At 45.9% G+C, this 19,650-nt stretch overlaps 1 protein-coding gene across 1 annotated transcript in view; it reads left to right on the forward strand.

Moving 5' to 3' along the window:
• The window catches only part of LOC123995379 (alpha-(1,6)-fucosyltransferase-like), a 207,580-nt gene that overhangs the window by 137,331 nt on the left and 50,599 nt on the right, over positions 1-19,650 (forward strand). The window contains exons 3-5 of the mRNA XM_046298936.1: positions 14,002-14,123; positions 14,955-15,117; positions 19,350-19,464. Coding sequence (XP_046154892.1) covers positions 14,002-14,123; positions 14,955-15,117; positions 19,350-19,464 — 400 coding nt within the window. The remainder of the gene's footprint in view (positions 1-14,001; positions 14,124-14,954; positions 15,118-19,349; positions 19,465-19,650) is intronic.

Genomic DNA, 19,650 nt, shown 5'->3' on the forward strand with positions numbered 1-19,650 from the left:
TGTTTTCCTCCACTGGCTGAGAGAGACTGTTTTCCACCACTGGCTGAGAGAGACTGTTTGCCTCTGCTGACTGAGAGAGAGACTGTTTGCCTCCACTGGCTGAGAGAGACTGTTTTCCTCCACTGGCTGAGAGAGACTGTTTTCCTCCACTGGCTGAGAGAGACTGTTTTCCTCCACTGGCTGAGAGAGACTGTTTGCCTCCACTGGCTGAGAGAGACTGTTTTCCTCCACTGGCTGAGAGAGACTGTTTTCCTCCACTGGCTGAGAGAGACTGTTTGCCTCCACTGGCTGAGAGAGACTGTTTTCCTCCACTGGCTGAGAGAGACTGTTTTCCTCCACTGGCTGAGAGAGACTGTTTGCCTCCACTGGCTGAGAGAGACTGTTTTCCACCACTGGCTGAGAGAGACTGTTTGCCTCCACTGGCTGAGAGAGACTGTTTGCCTCCACTGGCTGAGAGAGACTGTTTTCCACCACTGGCTGAGAGAGACTGTTTGCCTCCACTGGCTGAGAGAGACTGTTTTCCTCCACTGGCTGAGAGAGACTGTTTGCCTCCACTGGCTGAGAGAGACTGTTTGCCTCCACTGGCTGAGAGAGACTGTTTTCCACCACTGGCTGAGAGAGACTTTTCCTCCACTGGCTGAGAGAGACTGTTTTCCTCCACTGGCTGAGAGAGACTTTTCCTCCACTAGCTGAGAGAGACTGTTTACCTCCACTGGCTGAGAGAGACTGTTTTCCACCACTGGCTGAGAGAGACTGTTTACCTCTGCTGGCTGAGAGAGACTGTTTACCTCTGCTGGCTGAGAGTCACTTACTGGGCTCATTTACTGGGTACTATCATTAGCCCAGCATGATTCCACTGAACAGACACTGCCTGCTACTGCTGCCTCCAGAGTGAACTCCCATCGACCTGGTTGTCTCAGGGAAGGCAGGGGGCCTGACACTAACACTAGCCCCGTTGTGAGAGCTGTCTGTGGGCACGACAGGTCATTCAGCCTGGCCTGGCCTGGAGAGATGAGCTGGAGAGTCTGGCTGTGGATTAGCGCTGACTCCTCGCCTAGTCATTTAGGGAATCTGAAATGTCTGCGGTGGTTAGTGGAATATCTAACTGAGGAATAGGTTTGAAGTAATAGCTTATCAAGTACCAGCTGGGATTTTAACGCTACACTACCTTTAACACTAGGGAATAGTCAGAGAGACCGTCTCTTTCACATGCTCTCTCTGTATCTGTCTCCCTCTCTCTCACACACATACACCCCCTCCACACACACACACACACATGGCCCCAGGCCTCTTTTCCATAAATGTTCCTCCTTGATGTAACAGTAATTGTGTTTTTGTAGCCCCACGTTCATCTGCAGGATCCCAGTAGTATGTCTTTAAAAAAAAGCAGAAAAAGTTTGAAATATTTTTCACAGGAATATGTATGCAGTTTCCTACCAATTTATACAAACTATTTCACATTTCCAAAGTGAAAGAAAATATAGAGACATTTCTTGACTGCATGTATCTTCACACCCCAGAGTTAATCCTTTGTTGAAGCACCTTTGCCAGCCATTACAACTGCGAAACATTTTTAAATAAGATTCGACCAACTTTGACCAATTCGCAGGACAACATATATCTGTTGTTTTTGTCAATACGTATTGTTTACATTTGGTTGGGAAACACTGATGGACAGCAATATTAAATCAGGATTGTGACTGGACCATTCAGGAAGCATCACCACCTCATGGAAAGCCATTCTGGTGTGTCTTTGTCCAGCTGAAATATACATCTCTATCCCACGGTGAGGATTTAAGAAGACTGAGAAAAGGATATGGGAAAGGGGATACCTAGTCAGATGTACAACCGAATGCATTCAACTGAACTGTGTCTTCTGCATTTAACCCTCCGCCTCTGAATCAGAGAGGTGCTGGGGGGGGGGGTGCCTTAATTGACATCCACGTCTTCGGCGCCCAGGGTTTCCTCTAACTTTTCACCTGGGCTATGATCCTTTAATATTTATTTAGTTCCTGGCAAACTTTCCAGTCCCCACCATTGCTTCGCTGATAATTGTCTTGGCTGTGTTGTATTGCGTGTGTTTGTCTTGTATGGTCATGTACCTCCTCCTCAGTTAGTTATTGTTGTCTTGTCACTGCCCTTATTGTCTTGTTTCGTTTAACAATAAGAGATCAAATCAAACAAAAAGATTCATATTCTATAAAAGCCTACGTGAATGTCTATCTGAACATTCTGCATGTTGCATCAACCTGAGCAAGCCTCCAGTTCTCTCCTGGGATATGATGAATAAATGAAAGCCCTTCTGCCAGTGTGATCCTGTGATGAACAATAAGACGGTGGGCTCTGGGAGTTTCCTTTCATTGTCTTGTCACAGCACAGCTAGAACTGGGGGTGTGTTCAGTGTGGTGAAACTTTTTCAGAATGTTACACATATCTATTTTATGAATAGGCTTGATTGTTTCTAACGGAACTTTCTGTAACGTTACACACTTCTGACTAAACTGACCATGATGGGTCTTCCTCACAGTAATATGTTAACATTGTCCCTTACTCACTGTTATTCATCAGTCTGTTATTCATCCTTCTGTCATTCATCCTTCTGTTATTCATCAGTCTGTTATTCATCAGTCTGTTATTCATCCTTCTGTCATTCATCCTTCTGTTATTCATCCTTCTGTCATTCTCCAGTCTGTTATTCTCCAGTCTGTTATTCTCCAGTCTGTTATTCTCCAGTCTGTTATTCATCAGTCTGTTATTCATCAGTCTGTCATTCATCCTTCTGTTATTCATCCTTCTGTCATTCTCCAGTCTGTTATTCTCCAGTCTGTTATTCTCCAGTCTGTTATTCTCCAGTCTGTTATTCATCAGTCTGTTATTCATCAGTCTGTCATTCATCAGTCTGTTATTTTCCAGTCTGTTATTCATCAGTCTGTTATTCATCCTTCTGTCATTCATCCTTCTATCATTCATACTTCTGTTATTTATCTTTCTGTCATTCATACTTCTGTTATTCATCAGTCTGTTATTCATCCTTCCGTCATTCATCAGTCTGTTATTCATCAGTCTGTGTTTCTTAGCTTAGTTCCCAACTGAGAGGAGAGGGTCAAGGGAGGGGAAGCTGCAAAACAGTGTGTGTGTCTGTGTGTGTGAGTGTGTGTATGTGTGTGTCTGTGTGTATGTGCGTGAGTGCATAGTATGTGTGCATGAGTGTGTGTGTGTGTGTGTGTGTGTGTGTGTGTGTGTGTGTGTGTGTGTGTGTGTGTGTGTGTGTGTGTGTGTGTGTGTGTGTGTGTGTGTGTGTGTGTGTGTGTGTGTGTGTGTGTGTGTGTGTGTGTGTGTGTGTGTGTGTGTGTGTGTGTGTGTGTATATATGGGTTGGCAGGGTAGCCTAGTGTTTAGAGCGTTGGACTAGTAACCGGAAGGTTGCAAGTTCAAATCCCTGAGCTGACAAGGTACAAATCTGTCATTCTGCCCCTGAACAGGCAGTTATAACCCACTGTTCCTAGGCTGTCATTGAAAATAAGAATTTGTTCTTAACTGACTTGCCTAGTTAAATAAAGGTTAAATAAAATACATATATAAAAGTGTGTGTATTATAATGAAGAGAAGGTTATAAGGTTATTTCTGCCTGATGTTCCCCACTCAGGGAGCAAATTGAGTTTTGATGACTCATTAGCCTTTGTCTCTCTTGATGCATGTACTTAGAAGCTATTTATATTTTCTTAGAAATATGAATGTATTAGAGTGTGTGTGTGTGTGTGTGTGTGTGTGTGTGTGTGTGTGTGTGTGTGTGTGTGTGTGTGTGTGTGTGTGTGTGTGTGTGTGTGTGTGTGTGTGTGTGTGTGTGTGTGTGTGTGTGTGTGTGTGTGTGTGTGTGTGTGTGTGTGTGTGTGTGTGTGTGTGTGTGTGTGTGTGTGTGTGATACCTCAAAGTTCCCACAAAGATAGAAAGACAAGGAAAATTACAAAGACCATTTTAAGATTAGGGTTAAGGGTTAAGGTTAGGGTTCGGTTTAGTGTTAGGAGTTAGGATTAGGTGTAATAGTTAATGTTAGGAGTTAGGATTAGGGTTAAGGGTTAAGGTTAGGGTTAGGTTTAGTGTTAGGAGTTAGGATTAGGGTTAAGGTTAGGGTTAGGTTTAATGTTAGGAGTTAGGATTAGGGTTAATAGTTCATGTTAGGAGTTAGGATTAGGGTTACGGGAAACAGATTGGTAATGAAAAATGGCCGGCTAGAAGGAGCACATATTGGCACAATGGCTCTGGCATCAAGGTGGCAAGGATCTCTGGACCCATCTGACTAGTAAAACAAATAATACAGGAAGACATGTGTTGGTGAAAAGACTGGTGAGCAGGCAAGTCATAGAATAAAATAAACATGTTTCCTACCTCCTTAAATGATCAGTTTCTGCAGCAGCTCACTTCTCTCAGCAGTGCCATCTATAACCAGGTCACGGTCCAGGGTCATTAAAGCATCTCGCTCAGTAGCCATGAGCATAAAAGCCTCCAGGTGTTGTTGAGATAGAGTGCTCCTGAGCTTACTCTTGATGAATTTCAGAGTAGGGAAGCTCCGCTCGCAAGCTACTGTACCTGAGTTACTGACAGGGTAAGTATGAAGTTGTAAGCAAGGCCCAGGATGTGGTATGCGTCGGTCAATAGGTTGTACTGACTAAGAATACGGTAGCAACACAGTGGACAGTCCTTGCAAGATGAACAGCTCTCGTTCACCATCTCTACCTTGTCTTCATTTCATTCAGGCCCATGATCCTCCATAGTCCTGGTTGTGTGTTCTTCAAATCCCCATTGTTTTAACCTAGTCCACTGTTCTGCCAGACTCGTGAGCTCACTCTGTAAATTGGCCACCATTGCTCTGCTGTCACATTTGATCAAACATTTGCTTAGTTCTTGATGGGCTCTGTGTAAGGCCATTGGAACTGGATGTTAACTGACTAAAGTTCTTAGGGTCCAGAAGAGCCATACAAAGTGCCGTTACTCAGAAATCACAGATGGATGGTATCTAGAACTGTATCCAGAATTAGATTATGGACACCAATCATGTATGCACACTCTGCCCCAGTAAATGTCTAATCTAGTGCCATCTCTCCAGGCGTGATTTTCTTCTTTCGAGCCCGTTTTGGCAGAGTGGTCTCTCACTCCATCTCTGTTTCCTCATCCCGTTCCTGCAACTTCCGGTCTGAAGCTGCCTTGAGTTTTTCAAAATCTCTAGCCAATTCTTTCAGTTGCTCTTCTGTAGACACAACCATACGATGCGCAGACGGAATGTCCATTTCACTTGTTTGAAGATAATTTGAGACTGGTGAGGTGACCTGAAATATTCAGAGTAATATCTGAGCTTTAGGTATTGTTTCATACTTCAGAAACCCCTCAAAGTATCCCCGTGCCTTGACCCGTGCAGGGGTGTTGATGTTTTTCTGATCTTGTATGGTTGAAAGAGTGAGAAGGACATCAACATACAGACCCTCATCTGGATTTCCAAAAGCTACAAAGACCTTCTTTATCTTCTTTAAGGCACTGTCTTCAGCCCAACAGCGTGTCTCACCAGTTGGAGCAAGACGTCTGTGTCAGGCATTTCCAAATACCTGAAGGTACCATGTTCATCTGTACAAACAATAGTACGCAAGTATAAACACCATGGGACCACGCAGCCGTCATTCCTCTCAGGAGGGAGATGCGTTCTGTCTCCTAGAGATGAACGTACTTTGGTGCGAAAAGTGCAAATCAATCCCAGAACAACAGCAAAGGACCTTGTGCTGCAGGAAAAAGGAACAAAACTATTGTCGTGACTTTGTATTAGTTAATGTGACGACTGTTGCTCATCGAATGATTAAAGGTTTCTAATTATTAAATGAATCAAGCAATTATTAACTCATTAACCTGGGGCACCATGGGAAAATTAGTTTTTATTGAGTTTCTATTTCCCAAATTAACTCAAAGAATATCAGAATATCTTTTTTACAATATCTACAGTCTCATTCTGAATGTCGCATAATCCGGAATCTGCACGGACCCGGGTCTCACCAATGAGTTCGTACCACACCAATCTTAGTTGAGTATTTATTTACTATAAAGCTAAAATGATGATTAAAGATACACAAAAACACATTCTAGGCTATTGATTAGAATTTAGTATAACGGACCAACACACTATGGCGCGTGTTACCCACAATGGGGATTTAAAAGAGAGAGAAAAATAGAAAGTACACGAGAGAAATATACATTTGGGTGCATTTGTCAGCTATGCTTATTTTAACCCTAGCCTTGCCCCGAACTGCCGCTCTTATGGGTCAGAATATAATGATGTAATTACGTGTTGGAGGTCTCAAAGGGGAAGCTCTGCGTGGGTCGTTTAGGCTTCTCAATGACGCACTTCTCCGGCAACTCTCTGGTTGTCCTCACGATGTCAGTGTCCTTTTGGCTTAGTGGTCTGATTGCTCACCCTTGCTCTGGAAGGGGTCTCCTGAGGACAGACAGCTCTGTAGTTCAGAGCTCACACCGTAGGAATGAAACAGTGTAGATACCCCGATTCGATGAAGAGGCTAGGTGGTCCGGCTTGAATTCACCCGCTTAGACATGGGTATCATTTTTTTCTTCTTTGTCTTCAACCTTGTGTTGCCTTTTGGGTTCATTGACTTTTTAGACCTTGGCTGCAGCTTGGGTCACTTAGTCTGATATGTTCATTCTTAAGCCATTTTGCCACAGTTTTGGCTAAGGTGTATGTAAACTTCCAACTTCCACTGTAGCTAAATAGCCAGCTAGCCAAACCCAAGCATTGCTTATCTTATTGCTATTGTCTTCAGTCTTACTGCTTCAGCTGCAAAACCTCGACTAACAGTTGAACTGGTTCACTGGGCTCAATGGGCTGCTCTCTCTGCTCTCTGCTGCCAGTGCCTCCAGGCTCACTAGTCTGAGATGATTGACTGGTACCGGCAGCAAATTAATAATTTGTTATTTTAAAACATTTGGCTGCATCAGCCTCAACTTCTCTCTCCGCTTTTCAGCACCACCTTTACATTTTTTCTCTTTTTGTTTGTCCACCTGCTCCACTTCACTATTTATCCAAATGTCACCACTTAACAGAGATTGGAAAGGGGCAGGGCTCAGGTAAAGTTAGAATGGACTGGACCAAAAGTAATTGGCTGGGAGAGAGAGGCTGACAGATGTAATACCCAACGGCAGTGGGCCGACAGCCCACTCACCTGGGCCAGTCAGACACACAGCACTTGGTTATTTTTATTTTAGCGGGGGCTGGGGTTATTCATATTTTGCGTTGCATCGGCCCCAATTGTCAAGCGGCCCACCGGGAAAAGTCCCGCTGTTCCAGATGGCCATTCCATCATTGGTTAAGGGTTAAGGTTAGGGTCAGGGTTAAGGTTAGGGATTGGGATTCTGGTTAAGGTTAGGGTTAGGATTAGCATTAAGGGTTAAGGTTAGGGTCAGGGTAAAGGTTAGGGATTGAGGTTAGGGGTTAGGATTAGGGTTAAGGTTAGGGATTGGGATTCTGGTTAAGGTTAGGGTTAGGATTAGCATTAAGGGTTAAGGTTTGGGGTTAGGATTAGGGTTAAGGATTAAGGTTAGGGGTTAGGATTAGGGTTAAGGTTAGGGGTTAGGTTTAGGGTTCAGGGTTAAGGTTAGGTTTAGTTGTCATGTTTTGTCATTTATTATCTTGTCTTGTCCCTGTGCTTCCCATTCTATTCGTTTCCCTCTGCTGGTCTTATTAGGTTCTTTCCCTCTTTCTATCCCTCTCTCTCCCCCTCCCTCTCTCACTCTCTCGCTCTCTCTTCTCTCTATCGTTCCGTTCCTGCTCCCAGCTGTTCCTATTCCCCTAATCAATCATTTAGTCTTCCCACACCTGTTCCCGATCCTTTCCCCTGATTAGAGTCCCTATTTCTTCCTTTGTGTTCCGTTCCTGTCCTGTCGGTTCCTTGTCTAGAATTCACCGTGCTGTGTTTGTGTATCGCCCTGTCGTGTCGTGTTTTCCTCAGATGCTGCGTGGTGAGCAGGTGTCTGAGTCTGTCTGGTTCAAGTGCCTTCCCGAGGCAACCTGCTGTTCACCTGCTATTCAAGATCGAGTCTCCAGTTTGTCCTCGTCATTTCGAGTGAAAGTTGTGTTTTTTTGTTTGTATTTACTTTACTGGATTAAAGACTCTGTTTTCGCCAAGTCGCTTTTGGGTCCTCTTTCACCTGCATGACAGAAGGAACCGACCAAGGAATGGACCCAGCGACTTCAGACGCTCGTTACACTGCCGTCGAGATCCAAGGAGCCATGCTCGGCAGACACGAGCAGGAATTGTCTGCTGCTCGCCATGCCGTGGAGAACCTGGCCGCTCAGGTTTCCGACCTCTCTGGACAGTTCCAGAGTCTACGTCTCGTGCCACCTGTTACTTCCTGGCCTGCCGAGCCTCCAGAACCTAGGGTTAATAACCCACCTTGCTACTCCGGGCAGCCCACTGAGTGCCGCTCCTTTCTCACGCAGTGTGAGATTGTGTTCTCTCTCCAACCCAACACATACTCTAGAGAGAGAGCTCGGATTGCTTACGTCATTTCACTCCTTACTGGCCGGGCTCGAGAATGGGGCACAGCTATCTGGGAGGCAAGGGCTGATTGCTCTAACAAGTTCCAGAACTTTAAAGAGGAGGAGATGATTCGGGTTTTTGACCGTTCAGTTTTTGGTAGGGAGGCTTCTAGGGCCCTGGCTTCCTTATGCCAAGGTGAACGGTCCATAACGGATTATTCTATTGAGTTTCGCACTCTTGCTGCCTCTAGTGAGTGGAACGAGCCGGCGCTGCTCGCTCGTTTTCTGGAGGGACTCCACGCAGTGGTTAAGGATGAGATTCTCTCCCGGGAGGTTCCTTCAGATGTGGACTCTTTGATTGCTCTCGCCATCCGCATAGAACGACGGGTAGATCTTCGTCACCGGGCTCGTGGAAGAGAGCTCGCATCAACGGTGTTTCCCTGCTCCGCATCGCAACCATCTCCCTCCTCTGGCTCAGGGTCTGAGCCCATGCAGCTGGGAGGGATTCGCATCTCGACTAAGGAGAGGGAACGGAGGATCACCAACCGCCTGTGCCTCTATTGCGGAGTTGCTGGACATTTTGTTAATTCATGTCCAGTAAAGCCAGAGCTCATCTGTAAGCGGAGGGCTACAGGTGAGCGCAACTACTCAAGTCTCTCCATCAAAATCCTGTACTACTTTGTCGGTCCATCTACGCTGGACCGGTTCGGGTGCTACATGTAGTGCCTTGATAGACTCTGGGGCTGAGGGTTGTTTCATGGACGAAGCATGGGTTCGGAAACATGACATTCCTTTCAGAGAGTTAGAGAAGCCTACGCCCATGTTCGCCTTAGATGGTAGTCATCTTCCCAGTATCAGATTTGAGACACTACCTTTAACCCTCACAGTATCTGGTAACCACAGTGAGACTATTTCTTTTTTGATTTTTCGTTCACCGTTTACACCTGTTGTTTTGGGTCATCCCTGGCTAGTATGTCATAATCCTTCTATTAATTGGTCTAGTAATTCTATCCTATCCTGGAACGTTTCTTGTCATGTGAAGTGTTTAATGTCTGCCATCCCTCCCGTTTCTTCTGTCCCTACTTCTCAGGAGGAACCTGGCGATTTGACAGGAGTGCCGGAGGAATATCATGATCTGCGCACGGTCTTCAGTCGGTCCCGAGCCAACTCCCTTCCTCCTCACCGGTCGTATGATTGTAGTATTGATCTCCTTCCGGGGACCACTCCTCCTCGGGGTAGACTATACTCTCTGTCGGCTCCCGAACGTAAGGCTCTCGAGGATTATTTGTCTGTGTCTCTTGACGCCGGTACCATAGTGCCTTCTTCCTCTCCGGCCGGGGCGGGGTTCTTTTTTTGTTAAGAAGAAGGACGGTACTCTGCGCCCCTGCGTGGATTATCGAGGGCTGAATGACATAACGGTTAAGAATCGTTATCCGCTTCCCCTTATGTCATCAGCCTTCGAGATTCTGCAGGGAGCCAGGTGGTTTACTAAGTTGGACCTTCGTAACGCTTACCATCTCGTGCGCATCAGAGAGGGGGACGAGTGGAAAACGGCGTTTAACACTCCGTTAGGGCATTTTGAGTACCGGGTTCTGCCGTTTGGTCTCGCCAATGCGCCAGCTGTTTTTCAGGCATTAGTTAATGATGTTCTGAGAGACATGCTGAACATCTTTGTTTTTGTCTATCTTGACGATATCCTGATTTTTTCTCCGTCACTCGAGATTCATGTTCAGCACGTTCGACGTGTTCTACAGCGCCTTTTAGAGAATTGTCTCTACGTAAAGTCTGAGAAGTGCTCTTTTCATGTCTCCTCCGTTACTTTTCTCGGTTCCGTTATTTCCGCTGAAGGCATTCAGATGGATTCCGCTAAGGTCCAAGCTGTCAGTGATTGGCCCGTTCCAAGGTCACGTGTCGAGTTGCAGCGCTTTTAGGTTTCGCTAATTTCTATCGGCGTTTCATTCGTAATTTCGGTCAAGTTGCTGCCCTCTCACAGCTCTTACTTCTGTCAAGACGTGTTTTAAGTGGTCCGGTTCCGCCCAGGGAGCTTTTGATCTTCTAAAAGAACGTTTTACGTCCGCTCCTATCCTCGTTACTCCTGACGTCACTAGACAATTCATTGTCGAGGTTGACGCTTCAGAGGTAGGCGTGGGAGCCATTCTATCCCAGCGCTTCCAGTCTGACGATAAGGTTCATCCTTGCGCTTATTTTTCTCATCGCCTGTCGCCATCTGAGCGCAACTATGATGTGGGTAACCGTGAACTGCTCGCCATCCGCTTAGCCCTAGGCGAATGGCGACAGTGGTTGGAGGGGGGCGACCGTTCCTTTTGTCGTTTGGACAGACCATAAGAACCTTGAGTACATCCGTTCTGCCAAACGACTTAATGCCCGTCAAGCTCGTTGGGCGTTGTTTTTCGCTCGTTTCGAGTTTGTGATTTCTTACCGTCCGGGTAGCAAGAACACCAAGCCTGATGCCTTATCCCGTCTGTTTAGTTCTTCTGTGGCTTCTACTGATCCCGAGGGGATTCTTCCTTATGGGCGTGTTGTCGGGTTAACAGTCTGGGGAATTGAAAGACAGGTTAAGCAAGCACTCACGCACACTGCGTCGCCGCGCGCTTGTCCTAGTAACCTCCTTTTCGTTCCTGTTTCCACTCGTCTGGCTGTTCTTCAGTGGGCTCACTCTGCCAAGTTAGCTGGTCATCCCGGTGTTCGAGGCACTCTTGCGTCTATTCGCCAGCGCTTTTGGTGGCCGACTCAGGAGCGTGACACGCGCCGTTTCGTGGCTGCTTGTTCGGACTGCGCGCAGACTAAGTCGGGTAACTCTCCTCCTGCCGGTCGTCTCAGACCGCTCCCCATTCCTTCTCGACCATGGTCTCACATCGCCCTAGACTTCATTACCGGTCTGCCTTTGTCTGCGGGGAAGACTGTGATTCTTACGGTTGTCGATAGGTTCTCTAAGGCGGCACATTTCATTCCCCTCGCTAAACTTCCTTCCGCTAAGGAGACGGCACAAATCATTATCGAGAATGTATTCAGAATTCATGGCCTCCCATTAGACGCCGTTTCAGACAGAGGCCCGCAATTCACGTCACAGTTTTGGAGGGAGTTCTGTCGTTTGATTGGTGCGTCCGTCAGTCTCTCTTCCGGGTTTCATCCCCAGTCTAACGGTCAAGCAGAGAGGGCCAATCAGACGATTGGTCGCATACTACGCAGCCTTTCTTTCAGAAACCCTGCGTCTTGGGCAGAACAGCTCCCCTGGGCAGAATACGCTCACAATTCGCTTCCTTCGTCTGCTACCGGGTTATCTCCGTTTCAGAGTAGTCTGGGTTACCAGCCTCCTCTGTTCTCATCCCAGCTTGCCGAGTCCAGCGTTCCCTCCGCTCAAGCGTTTGTCCAACGTTGTGAGCGCACCTGGAGGAGGGTGAGGTCTGCACTTTGCCGTTACAGGGCACAGACTGTGAGAGCCGCCAATAAACGCAGGATTAAGAGTCCAAGGTATTGTTGCGGCCAGAGAGTGTGGCTTTCCACTCGCAACCTTCCTCTTACGACAGCTTCTCGTAAGTTGACTCCGCGGTTCATTGGTCCGTTCCGTGTCTCCCAGGTCGTCAATCCTGTCGCTGTGCGACTGCTTCTTCCGCGACATCTTCGTCGCGTCCATCCTGTCTTCCATGTCTCCTGTGTCAAGCCCTTTCTTCGCACCCCGTTCGTCTTCCCTCCCCTCCCGTCCTTGTCGAGAGCGCACCTATTTACAAGGTACATAAGATCATGGACATGCGTTCTCGGGACGGGGTCACCAATACTTAGTGGATTGGGAGGGTTACGGTCCTGAGGAGAGGAGTTGGGTTCCGTCTCGGGACGTGCTGGACCGTTCACTCATTGATGATTTCCTCCGTTGCCGCCAGGATTCCTCCTCGAGTGCGCCAGGAGGCGCTCGGTGAGTGGGGGTACTGTCATGTTTTGTCATTTATTATCTTGTCTTGTCCCTGTGCTTCCCATTCTATTCGTTTCCCTCTGCTGGTCTTATTAGGTTCTTTCCCTCTTTCTATCCCTCTCTCCCCTCCCTCTCTCACTCTCTCGCTCTCTCTTCTCTCTATCGTTCCGTTCCTGCTCCCAGCTGTTCCTATTCCCCTAATCAATCATTTAGTCTTCCCACACCTGTTCCCGATCCTTTCCCCTGATTAGAGTCCCTATTTCTTCCTTTGTGTTCCGTTCCTGTCCTGTCGGTTCCTTGTCTAGAATTCACCGTGCTGTGTTTGTGTATCGCCCTGTCGTGTCGTGTTTTCCTCAGATGCTGCGTGGTGAGCAGGTGTCTGAGTCTGTCTGGTTCAAGTGCCTTCCCGAGGCAACCTGCTGTTCACCTGCTATTCAAGATCGAGTCTCCAGTTTGTCCTCGTCATTTCGAGTGAAAGTTGTGTTTTTTTGTTTGTATTTACTTTACTGGATTAAAGACTCTGTTTTCGCCAAGTCGCTTTTGGGTCCTCTTTCACCTGCATGACATTTAGTGTTAGGATTTATGGAAAATAGGATTTTGAAAGGAAATCAATTTTAGGTCCCCAAAAGGATAGTAAAATATATTGTGTGTCTACGTGTTTAATTATACTTGTGGGGACCATAGTAAATAAACTACATTTGACCAAATGGGGACCCACAAAATGTCCCCAATTGGTCAAATTTTGGTTATTTAGGAGCTAGGGTTAGTTTTAGGTTTAGGAGCTAGGGTTATTTTTAGGTTTAGGAGCTAGTGTTAGGGTTAAGGTTAGGTTTCTGGGTTAAGGTAAGGGTTAAGGTAAGGGTACGGGTTAGGGTTAAGGGTTATGGGAAATAGGATTTGTGTGTGTGTGTGTGTTCTTGCACGCTTGCATTTCGTTTGTGTGCACACCTGTGTTATAATGAACAGGTCAACATTTGAGATGTTCAGGAAAGACAAACGGAATGAAGAGAGATGTTACTGTTCACTATAGCACACTATAAACAACGAAACAGGGCAGACATACAGTTTTGTAGGGTTCATTATACTTTACAAATACTCATTAGTGAAAAAAACGCAATGAGCATTTTAAATGTACCAAAAGGACGCCCAAACATCATTTAGACTCTAATTAGCAATTAGGCTTTGTGAGATATTCAGCTGCAAATCTGCTCACCAAAATAATGTACTATTGAACAGAGTGCTCTTTGATTTCTGCTCACATTTAATCAAGACAGACACAGAGAAATACACACACACACACACACACACACACACACACACACACACACACACACACACACACACACACACACACACACACACACACACACACACACACACACACACACACACACACACACACACACACACACACACACACACACAGTAAAAGAGCTCTGACTCATATACTAACACAGCTAACAAAGATGTAGAAAAACAAACACACACATCCCCACTCTGATACCCCATTGCTCTCTCTCTATTCCCCCTGTCTCTTGTGTTAGGATACCTGAGGGCCAGGTAGAAGAGGGAGGGACCCTGGCTGTGGGGAGGCTACGCTCCCTGGAAGACCAGCTGACCAGAGCCAAGCAGAAGATACACAGCTTCCAGAGACTGACCGGAGATGGTGAGCAGGCCAGGGGGATCAGGGAGGCCAGGGAGGGATGTATGGGGGCAGAGGAGGTGGAAGCTACAGAGTCCCAGAGAGTAAGGAGGTAAGGCGGTGGGTCAGATAGCCTAGGATTATGATTAGCCTGGTCTATGTTAGCAGCTAAACTCATCTGACAGGGAAAACATGTGTGTCTCTGTGTTTTTGTGAGTGCTTTTTGTTTGCTTACGTGTGTGTGTGTATAAGAGGTGCGTGTCAGAGGGTTGGCTGCTAGGTGGGAATAGAAGTAGTGTCACAGGAAGAAAGGAAGAGAGAGAGCGTGCGTGTGTGTGTGTGTGTGTGTGTGTGTGTGTGTGTGTGTGTGTGTGTGTGTGTGTGTGTGTGTGTGTGTGTGTGTGTGTGTGTGTGTGTGTGTGTGTGTGTGTGTGTGTGTGTGTGTGTGTGTGTGTGTGTGTGTGTGTGTGTGTGTGTGTGTGTGTGTATTGCTCTTTGTGGATTGCACTGTGTGTTTGTCTGTGTGTATGTCTCTGTGTTTTTGTCTGTGTGTATGTCTCTGTGTTTGTATGTCTGTGTGTGTGTGTGTGTATGTTTTTGTGTGTCTCTGTGAGTGTGTCTCTGTGTGTGTGTCTCTGTGTAGACATAACAGATACATTAAAACTCTTATGATCAAATGTACATGAATGGAGTCAAAGCATCACATTGGGAGAGAGAGAGGTTGAGAGGGAGAGATTAGTATTGACAGACGATCCAGTCTTCTCCTAAAACTCCCATGTGTTCAATGACAGTTACCTTTCTGCCCATCGTTCTTTATTTCACCCCCCCCCCCCTCCTCCCTCCACCACCATTCAGGTCCGGGCCCCACCCAGGAGGAGCTGAGGCGGAGGGTGGAGAACGGTGTGAGGGAGCTCTGGTACTTTGTCAGCAGCGAGGTGAAGAAGCTGGGCCATGTGGAGGCTGGGGAAAGGCCCAGACAAGCTGACACCCTGATACAAGACCTGGGACACCAGCAGAGGTCAGAGACACATGCACACATGCTCTCTCTCACACACACATACTGTACATCTATAAACCCTTCCACAGGCTGTCCGCCGACATGCACAGAAACATGCACATACACACCTTCCCTTACCACTCTACTCTCCCAGGTGTTCTGTCTTCCTCTGTGTTGGCTTCAGCCTAGAGGTCAGAGAGAGCAGAGAGAGGTTGCGACATGAGTCACACGTTTATGTAGTTCATCGGCCCTGTAATACAGCAGGGGCCCCGGCTCTCTTCCATACCTACCTCCTTCCTTCCCTGTCTCCCTCTCACCCTCTCTACTACATCCCTCCGCCTGCCTGTTGATTTATTGGGTAATTGTAAATGGGACAGTAATTGCCCAACAATTGGAGCGGGTAATCAGTACTCAGGGCCACTCAGCTTAGCCACCCGTCAACTAAACCCCCATCTCCAGCCTGCAGCCTCCACCAGTCGCATTAAACCGCTGGGCCGGGGAAACCCTCACTGGCTTCATAGAAGGACACACACACACACACACACACACACACACACACACAATCACTCACACACTCACATACAATCACTCAGACACTCACACAAAAACACACACACACACAGGCAATCACTCAGACACTCACACAAAAAAACACACACACACTCATTCACACACACACACTCACATTCACACACACACTCACACAAAAACACAGACACGCAATCACTCAGACACTCACACAAAACACACACACACACACATGCAATCACTCAGACACTCACAGAAAACACACACACACTCACAAGCAATCACTCAGACACTCACACAAAAACACACACACAAAAACACACTCACACAACTCAGCGGCTAACAGACACTTGTAGTTCTCACACAGGGAGACTGTGATAGATCCACGGTGGGTTCTGGGTAAAGGAGTATGACACGGTTTCGCATTGTGGTTTAGGATAAAAAATGCTAGAGAACATGCGGAAGTGTTTGAATGTTTCTGTGTGTGTGTGTGTGTGTGAGTGTGTGTGTGTGTGTGTGTGTGTGTGTGTGTGTGTGTGTGTGTGTGTGTGTGTGTGTGTGTGTGTGTGTGTGTGTGTGTGTGTGTGTGTGTGTGTGTGTGTGTGTGTGTGTGTGTGTGTGTGTGTGTGTGTGTGTGTCATACATGACTATGCATATTTTAAAGTTAGAGTTTTTATTGTGTTGATTATTTTCTTGTGCATAGGGTTTTTATTTTAATTTTGTAAAATAATTCTGCACTAGCTGCCATTGATACTTTGTAATGTAATGTCAAAATTGTGGAGTGAAGCATTCTTTATACTATATGTGTGTGTGTGCTTGTGGTCAGGCGGTTTCCCACCCTGATAATGTGACTGACGTGGGTCACTAAAATGATTTGAGGCGTGCTGGTTTTCAGAGGTGGGAAACTGAAGTGTCAGTGCTGTGTACTTGACTTATGGTTTTCCCTGTCTGGCCCGTTGTTTTCTTATTATTCAAATGATTATTATTATCTACCCTGATTCCTAGTCCCTTTACCCTGCCTTCATGTACATATCTACCTAAAGTACCTATTGATCTGATAGTGGTACTCCCTGTATATAGCTATTACCCCTGCACATTGATCTGGTACTGGTACTCCCTGTATATAGCTATTACCCCTGCACATTGATCTGGTACTCTCTGTATATAGCTAATACCCCTGCACATTGATCTGGTACTCTCTGTATATAGCTATTACCCCTGCACATTGATCTGGTACTGGTACTCCCTGTATATAGCTATTACCCCTGCACATTGATCTGGTACTCTCTGTATATAGCTAATACCCCTGCACATTGATCTGGTACTCTCTGTATATAGCTATTACCCCTGCACATTGATCTGGTACTCTCTGTATATAGCTAATACCCCTGCACATTGATCTGGTACTCTCTGTATATAGCTAATACCCCTGCACATTGATCTGGTACTCTCTGTATATAGCTATTACCCCTGCACATTGATCTGGTACTGGTACTCTCTGTATATAGCTATTACCCCTGCACATTGATCTGGTACTCTCTGTATATAGCTAATACCCCTGCACATTGATCTGGTACTCTCTGTATATAGCTATTACCCCTGCACATTGATCTGGTACTGGTACTCCTGTATATAGCTATTACCCCTGCACATTGATCTGGTACTCTCTGTATATAGCTATTACCCCTGCACATTGATCTGGTACTCTCTGTATATAGCTATTACCCCTGCACATTGATCTGGTACTCTCTGTATATAGCTAATACCCCTGCATATTGATCTGGTACTCTCTGTATATAGCTATTACCCCTGCATATTGATCTGGTACTCTCTGTATATAGCTAATACCCCTGCACATTGATCTGGTACTCTCTGTATATAGCTATTACCCCTGCACATTGATCTGGTACTGGTACTCCCTGTATATAGCTATTACCCCTGCACATTGATCTGGTACTCTCTGTATATAGCTATTACCCCTGCACATTGATCTGGTACTCTCTGTATATAGCTAATACCCCTGCACATTGATCTGGTACTCTCTGTATATAGCTATTACCCCTGCATATTGATCTGGTACTCTCTGTATATAGCTATTACCCCTGCATATTGATCTGGTACTCTCTGTATATAGCTATTACCCCTGCACATTGATCTGGTACTCCCTGTATATAGCTATTACCCCTGCACATTGATCTGGTACTGGTACTCTCTGTATATAGCTATTACCCCTGCACATTGATCTGGTACTGGTACTCCCTGTATATAGCTATTACCCCTGCACATTGATCTGGTACTGGTACTCTCTGTATATAGCTATTACCCCTGCACATTGATCTGGTACTCTCTGTATATAGCTATTACCCTGCACATTGATCTGGTACTGGTACTCTCTGTATATAGCTATTACCCTGCACATTGATCTGGTACTGGTACTCTCTGTATATAGCTATTACCCCTGCACATTGATCTGGTACTGGTACTCTCTGTATATAGCTATTACCCCTGCACATTGATCTGGTACTCTCTGTATATAGCTATTACCCCTGCACATTGATCTGGTACTCTCTGTATATAGCTATTACCCCTGAACATTGATCTGGTACTGGTACTCCCTGTATATAGCTATTACCCTGCACATTGATCTGGTACTCTCTGTATATAGCTATTACCCTGCACATTGATCTGGTACTCTCTGTATATAGCTATTACCCCTGCACATTGATCTGGTACTAACTGTATATAGCTATTACCCTGCACATTGATCTGGTACTGGTACTCTCTGTATATAGCTATTACCCTGCACATTGATCTGGTACTGGTACTCTCTGTATATAGCTATTACCCCTGCACATTGATCTGGTACTCTCTGTATATAGCTATTACCCCTGCACATTGATCTGGTACTAACTGTATATAGCTATTACCCCTGCACATTGATCTGGTACTCTCTGTATATAGCTATTACCCCTGCACATTGATCTGGTACTCTCTGTATATAGCTATTACCCCTGCACATTGATCTGGTACTAACTGTATATAGCTATTACCCCTGCACATTGATCTGGTACTCTCTGTATATAGCTATTACCCTGCACATTGATCCGGTACTAACTGTATATAGCTATTACCCCTGCACATTGATCTGGTACTGGTACTCTCTGTATATAGCTATTACCCCTGCACATTGATCTGGTACTCTCTGTATATAGCTATTACCCCTGCACATTGATCTGGTACTAACTGTATATAGCTATTACCCCTGCACATTGATCTGGTACTCCCTGTATATAGCTATTACCCCTGCACATTGATCTGGTACTCTCTGTATATAGCTATTACCCCTGCACATTGATCTGGTACTCTCTGTATATAGCTATTACCCCTGCACATTGATCTGGTACTCTCTGTATATAGCTATTACCCCTGCACATTGATCTAGTACTAACTGTATATAGCTATTACCCCTGCATATTGATCTGGTACTCTCTGTATATAGCTATTACCCCTGCACATTGATCTGGTACTCTCTGTATATAGCTATTACCCCTGCACATTGATCTAGTACTAACTGTATATAGCTATTACCCCTGCACATTGATCTGGTACTCTCTGTATATAGCTATTACCCTGCACATTGATCTGGTACTCTCTGTATATAGCTATTACCCTGCACATTGATCTGGTACTCTCTGTATATAGCTTCTATTTTTGTGTGTGTGCAGGTCCATCATGACAGACCTGTATTACCTCAGCCAGGCTGACGGAGTTGGAGACTGGAGGGTGAAGGAGGCCAGGGACCTGTCTAACCTGGTGCAGAACAGGATCACGTACCTACAGGTATACACACACTCACACAAACACATACACAAACTTTTTGCATTCACGCATGCACACACACAAATGCACACACGACGTATGCGTGCATACACTCTAAATCTTCTTCGGCTGTCCCCATAGGATAACCCTTTGAAGAAGCTTTTGTAACGGTTTTCTATAGGCAAAGGAGAGTCAGACCAAAATGCG

Source organism: Oncorhynchus gorbuscha, linkage group LG14 (genome assembly GCF_021184085.1).
Source record: "Oncorhynchus gorbuscha isolate QuinsamMale2020 ecotype Even-year linkage group LG14, OgorEven_v1.0, whole genome shotgun sequence".
Classification (NCBI taxonomy): Eukaryota; Metazoa; Chordata; class Actinopteri; order Salmoniformes; family Salmonidae; genus Oncorhynchus; species Oncorhynchus gorbuscha.